At 30.4% G+C, this 7,500-nt stretch overlaps 1 protein-coding gene across 1 annotated transcript; it reads left to right on the forward strand.

Moving 5' to 3' along the window:
* Positions 1–563: 563 nt before the first annotated feature.
* HELRODRAFT_182880 (hypothetical protein) lies at positions 564–1,997 on the forward strand (the record flags this gene model as incomplete). Its single annotated transcript, XM_009033601.1, has 1 exon — positions 564–1,997. The coding sequence occupies one exon, from the start codon at positions 564–566 to the stop codon at positions 1,995–1,997; it is 1,434 nt and encodes a 477-aa protein (XP_009031849.1).
* Positions 1,998–7,500: the final 5,503 nt, after the last annotated feature.

Below are 7,500 nucleotides of genomic sequence, written 5' to 3' on the forward strand. Positions count from 1 at the left end.
TCATTCGTTCGTTCGTTGGTTTGTTCGTTCGTTCGTTCATTGATTAATTCGTTCATTTGTTCTTCTGTCCGGGTAGTTTTATTTTTAATTTATTTCGTTAGAATTCGTTATAAACGAACTCCGATTCAATCCGTTTATTACGAAATAAATTATTGCCACTTTCTTGAAGCCTGTGCGTGCACATGTTTCAACTTTCAATTACGAAGAAATCAATAATTATAAATAATAATTATAATAATAATTATTATTATTATAAATAATAATAATAAATTTATTATTATTATTTATTATTATAATAAATAATAATAATAAATAATAACAATAATCATCGTAATAATTGACAGGGCGGTATTAGTTTTAGTAAAAATTCCGAAGGTTTTTGTTTAACAATAACAACATCAACAACAACAATCATATTAATAACAACAACAACAACAACAACCATATTAATAACAACAACAACCATATCAATAACAACAACAACAACAACCATATTAATAACAACAACAACAATAATAACAAAACAGTTCAAGGTAAATAACAATAATAATAATACTTTTATCATGGCCGTTAAACAATCCAAGCGAACCAAAGATACTGGATACAACAACAATAATAATAACAACAACAATAATAATAATAAAAAGTTTAAAAAATTCAAAACAAACAACAACAATAACAACAACAATAATAATAATAATAATAAAACATTGATGACGTCATCGCCGTTCGCGACTGATGTTAATTACTTGACGAATTATTACAATTCCCAATACAATAATAACAATACTAATCATAATAACAGTAATAATAATAATCACAACAACGGCGACGATGATGCTGATGACGATGGCGATCCAACAAATTTGATTGGCTACGGTACCGAACTATGGAGCGCCGATAAAAAACAGCAACAACAACATCAACAACATCAACAACAACAACATTTTCAGTATATGAAGCAGTTTAACTCGTCTTTATATTCGGATAAAAAATTAATTGGTAGTAGCAGTGGTGGCAGTAGTGGCGGCATTTGTAGCAGTGGCATCAGCAGCAACAACATTTACCCACCACTACTACCAATACCAACAAAGCGACCACAGACAACAAAACTTCAGCACTATCCGCCCGCCAATCAACAAAAAAGTCATCTCACATCGTCATCAGCATCATCGTCATTCTATTGGTCGCCCTATTGCTACAACAACATCATCAACACCACCAACAACAACATCCACATCAACATCAACAACAACAACAACAGTTACAACAACAATAACAGTACAACATTTTTTAATCACCCGTTCTGTTACTCTGACGACTGGTACAGCAACTACAACATCAACAACTACAACAGTTTTTACAACAATTTATGCAACAGCAGCAACAACAACAATATCAACAACAACAGCAACCCATATTACAGTCTCAACAGTGTCGATATGTATTACAACAACATCAACACCAACAACAACTTGTACAATAACGATATAGCGCGCGAGAAAAATTTCAAATTTTATCAGCAGCAGCCACAGCAGCAACCACAACAGCAGCCACAACAGCAGCAACAACAACAACAGCAGCAACAACAACAACAACATATTCTCCAACAAAATAGCAACAACTTCAACGTGCCACATTTCAACAAGGCCAACGTCAAACGCATTGAACCGCATCATCAACAGCAACAAAATTCATTCTTAACAACAACAACAAATCACAAACAGCCGCCACTACCACCACCAACAACAACAACAACATCAAAATCACTAAATAACATTCGCAACTTTTTAACATGGCCGACCGGAAATAGAATTCTCGATTTAAGGACACGTGATCTACAAAAAGAAAAAAATTCTTGGCTGGCCGTCGACAAAACTCTCGTCGAAAATCTAGTCGATTCCATCATGGCTGACTCCTCAACCGGAAATGACGAATATCAGGACCTATTTCCGGATAAAGATGGCGGACAGCGGAAAAGGCTTGCTGTTCTTTGATATAAAATATTTAAAAAAGTTATTTATTGATATTGTTTTGACTGTGTAATCATTGTTTATTTAGTGTTTTTGTGGTATGATATTTTTTTGAATATTTGTCATCTTTCCTATTAAATCTCTTTTAGTGTTTTTTAAGTATGGCTAATTTATTTTTTGTTGGATTTCTTTTTTTTAAAAAATTAGTATTGATACTGTGTAATTTAAAAACGTTTTAGCGCGTGTTTGTAGATTTTTATGTATGTCTGTATGTATGTATGTATGTATGTCTGTATGTATGTATGTGTGTGTATGTATGTATGTATGTATGTATGTATGTATGTATGTATGTATGTATGTATGTATGTATGTATGTATGAACCCGTTTTGATGAACAAGTCATGGTTAGGCATGCAATCTTTTCCGAGTTCAACTTGTATGTATGTATGTATGTATGTATGTATGTATGTATGTATGTATGTATGTATGTATGTATGTATGTATGTATGAACCCGTTTTGATGAACAAGTCATGGTTAGGCATGCAATCTTTTCCGAGTTCAACTTGTATGTATGTATGTATGTATGTATGTATGTATGTATGTATGTATGTATGTATGTATGTATGTATGTATGTATGTATGTATGTATGTATGTATGTATGTATGTATGTATGTATGTATGTATGTATGTATGTATGTATGTATGTATGTATGTATGTATGTATGTATGTATGTATGTATGTATGTATGTATGTATGTATGTATGTATGTATGTATGTATGTATGTATGTATGTATGTATGTATGTATGTATGTATGTATGTATGTATGTATGTATGTATGTATGTATGTATGTATGTATGTATGTATGTATGTATGTATGTATGTATGTATGTATGTATGTATGTATGTATGTATGTATGTATGTATGTATGTATGTATGTATGTATGTATGTATGTATGTATGCATATATATATATATCCGAAACTTCCCTCCAAACATCACATTGAAGACATTGCAAGTAAGTTATCTAAGGCAATAGGGATGATGAATAAAGCTTAAATCATTCCTACCGAGTAAATGCTTGAACTTGTTGTACAACTTTCTGTACACTCCGTTGTACAACTCTCTGTTGTACAATCCGTTGATAACCTACTGCAACAGAGTCTGGACATCATCGTATCATAAAAAAAAACCCAATCCCGATAGAACTCCTAGTGAAAAGAGCCATTAGAATCATAGCAGGATCGAAACGACGCCACTCAGTCTACCGTTATTCAGCATGATACAAAATCTAAATTTCTCAAAACTGAATAATTATTTTCAAATGACTTTCATGTATAAGCAATTGACAAACATGTTGCCAGAATTATTTCAAAATTATTTCCAAATCAAAGAGCAATCTGGACGACAAAATAATCTCTTTCATCTCCAACAAATCAAAAACCAACATCACCTTCTCGCATGTTTATTGTAAAGGGACAAGAACTTGGAATGAAATCGTGAACAGTGGTTTCAATGTCGAGTTTAACTCATTAAATAGTTCTAAAATAAAGCTGAAGGACTATTTACTTAATGACACGTGACCGTGAAAATTCTATTTACAATTTCCATATTAAATCTTGTCGTCGGAAACATTACGTATTTCCAATAGGTGACCATGCTAGATAAATTTCTTTACAAACTTTTTCTATGGTCACTCTGTCTCCTTATAATTATTAACTTGAGGAGTAAATAAAACTTCTTTCGTTTGTTCGTTTGTTTGTATGTATGTATGTTTGTATGTATGTATGTATGGTTTTTTTTTTTTTTTTTTTTTGTTAAAACCAAATCGTTGACGAATGACACCAAAAGCCAAGCGTCTGACTAAATTTGATTTTATTTGCTATAACGTCACTCAACCCCTGTATGTATGTATGTATGTTTGTATGTATGTTTGTATGTATGTATGTACGTACGCGTGTATGTATGTATGTTATTATTATTATTCAAGATATCAACAATCATGTTCAAGTAAATAAAGGAAATGGCGCCAGTTTATTTGAAAGAAATGTATGTATCGAAACAACTGTCTTCTAGAACAGTCTGCTTAAGGTCTGATGATAGAAATTTGTTAGGTGTGCCACAAACCAATTTGAGAATGGCGGGGAAAAGTTTCTCAGTATGTGAACCAACAGTATGGAATAGTCTATCAAGTTATCTAAGAAAGCCCGAACTGACAGAAAGATTATTCAAGAAATTACTGAAATAAATTTTTTTTATAAAGATTTGGATCTGGTCAAACTTTTTCGCACCAACCACGATCTTTGCTACCAGATTCTGAATTGACTGAACAGAAAACGATTTTTCTGTCAAACCATAAAATAGGCTGTTGCAGTAATCCAATCTAGAATGGATAAACGAACGCACTAAACTTTGAATAATATCTTTGGTTAAACTTCTTCGGATTATTTTTAAGTTTCGCAGTTGTAGGGTTGCGGTTCCAGATATAAATTTGAAATGCTCAGTCATTGACAGCCTTGAATCGAAAATAACACTCAAGTTCGTAGCTTTGGGAATGAAGTTTACATTTGAGCCTTCAATGATAACAGAGCAATTTCGCCACTTTTAGCCACCACCTTCTTCTATAACCTGACTTATATACACCGGTAACAAATTCTTTTCATTTAAGTGTTTTATAAACTCCTTAGAAACTATTCTCTCGATTAACTTTGACAGGAACGACAGATCTGAAACCGGTCAACAAACTATATTTATCAACACGGTAGCTTGGATTTTATTTGAAACAATGGAATAATTTGTAATCGTTAAAAACCAATTTATAAAGATGAATGAATGAATGAATGAATGAAAGAATGAATAAATGAATGAATGAATTGTTTATTTTACTTAGTACCGTAATGATTGATTGAATGAATGAATGAATGAATGAATGAATGAATGAATAACAGACGAATTGCGTTGATGAGTGAAAGATTAAATTAATGAATGCATGAACGTACGAAGGAACAAGTGGTTGAATGAATGGCGGATTGAACAAGTGAAGGAATTAAATAAAAGAACGTAAAAAAAATGTTTGAATTAGTTAAAAAAGAAACAATGAAAGATTGAATAAAAAACCGATGGTTGAATGAATGCACAAACAGAAGACCAAATGAATGAATGAATGAATGAATGAATGGATGAATGAATGAATGAAACTTTTAAAAGGTGCTTCGGAATTGATTTTAAAAGGGCGAACATCCACACATCCTACAAAATACACAAAATACTGAAGTTATAGTAATGATGATGACGGTGGTGTTGATAACGATGGTGAGGATAATAATAATGATGATGTTGATGAAGGAGATGAAGATGATGTTGATGAAGATGATGAGGTTAATATGATGATGATGATGAAAAGGATGATGATGATGATGTTGATAACGATGAAGATGTTGTTGATAATGATGATTAAGATGATGGAATAATACGGGTGAAATAACGGCGATGGCGGTAGTGATTATATCATCATCAGGACAAAAAAACGACAATGAACTTAGAGCAATGTTTACAGTAACATCAAATGTCAATTAATTCATATTTTATTATCATCATCTCTTCTTCATCAACACCATCATCATGACGTCACGATGACGATGATATTGTAATACTTCTTGCCATAAATAAATACTAAAAATTTCATCATCGTCGTCGTCATCATTTCGACCAGTATCCATCGATAACGATTTTTAAAAACGCGATTTAAAGACAGACAATCATGATAAATAGTAATCGTCATCATCGTCGTCATCATCACTGGTGACGAGGATTTCCGGGGAACCTTCTCATTGATTGGCTGATCGGAATGACAGTGGGCGGTCTCGGCTCGTAATAATAGCTCCCTGCGACCAATCAAATTCAAGTATTTTAAGAAGTCACTTGTTTTAACAACCAATCAAATTGAATTATTCAACAGAATGGTCTCTTTCGGAACCAATGAAACCAAAGAAAAAAAAACTAAATGAATAAATATTAACTAATCAAATTCGACAAATTATCATAACACTTCCTTCTTTAATCTTTAGAGCCAATCAAACTGAAGCACTTACATCATACAGACCAATCAAATTTTAGAATTTACTTCTACGGATCAATCAACGCTCCAGAACTTATCTCTACGGACCAATCAACACTCAAGAATTTATTATACGGACCAATCAAACTGAAGAACTCGATATGATTGGCAGACAGCGCTAGTAAGTGCTTTTAATTCTATTGGCCTGTTCAAATTGTTGAGCTATCTTTAGAGAAAATAATAACAATATATATGGCTAGTTAAATTAAGTACACCTAAATAAATATAAGTATATATATATATATATATATATATATATATATATATATATATATATACATATATATATGCTCTTGTTTTCACATTGATATTTCTCTCCTATATATCTATATACTAGACACAAATACGGAACAGTATATATTTATATATATATATATGTATATATATATATATATATATATATATATATATATATATATATATATAATTATTTATTTCTGTAACATGCTTATAATAAATAATAATAATGAAAACAAAATAATAATAATAAAAATAAAGATAAAATAATAATTAACAACGAAATTTTTTTTCTTATGAAGTTCTACTCTTATAATTCGACAAAAAGATAAAGCTAACAGAATTAAAATGATTGAGTGAGTGAGTGAGTGAATGAATGAATGAGTGGATGAATGAATGCATGAATGGACAAATAAATTAATGGATTAAACTAATACAAAATTATAAAAAAAAAACATATGCTGAAAGATAAACAAAACATTAATAATAATAATAACAACAATAACAATAATAAGGATAAAAACAATAATATCAATAATAATAATAACAATAATAATAATAATTATTATTATTTTATTATATTTATAATTATTTTTATTATCACCAATAATCTAACTAAACATAGAAAACGTAATAAAAATTAAAACCAAAATGTTAGAAAACTCCAACTGGCATCCAATTGTTGGATTGAACAGGGGACAAAAAAAAGAGAGAGTGGATGAATGAGTGAATGAGTGAGTGAATGAATGAATGAATGAATGAATGAGAAAATGAATGAGTGAGTGAATGAATGAGAGAACGAATAAGTAAATGAATGAAAGAACAAAATAATATTTGCAAAAATATGCCTGTATAATATAAAAATATATATAATCAAAAATAATAATAATAACAAAACCAAACATCATATATACAATATATATATATATATATATATATATACACACACAAAGAGCTGCGAAAAAATAAAAATCTTAATAAAATACTAAATAACAAGTCAATAACGACCAAAACAATAATAATATAAATAAAAAAAATAATAGAAAAAATAATAATAACAAAATGATAGTCATAATCATAGCCAGTTTACGGTTACCATGCGGAATTGTGGGTTATCTTTGCTTTACGATGCTCATCGATAAATGAGTGAGTGAATGAATGAATGAATG

Source organism: Helobdella robusta (assembly GCF_000326865.2).
Source record: "Helobdella robusta unplaced genomic scaffold HELROscaffold_94, whole genome shotgun sequence".
NCBI lineage: Eukaryota > Metazoa > Annelida > Clitellata > Rhynchobdellida > Glossiphoniidae > Helobdella > Helobdella robusta.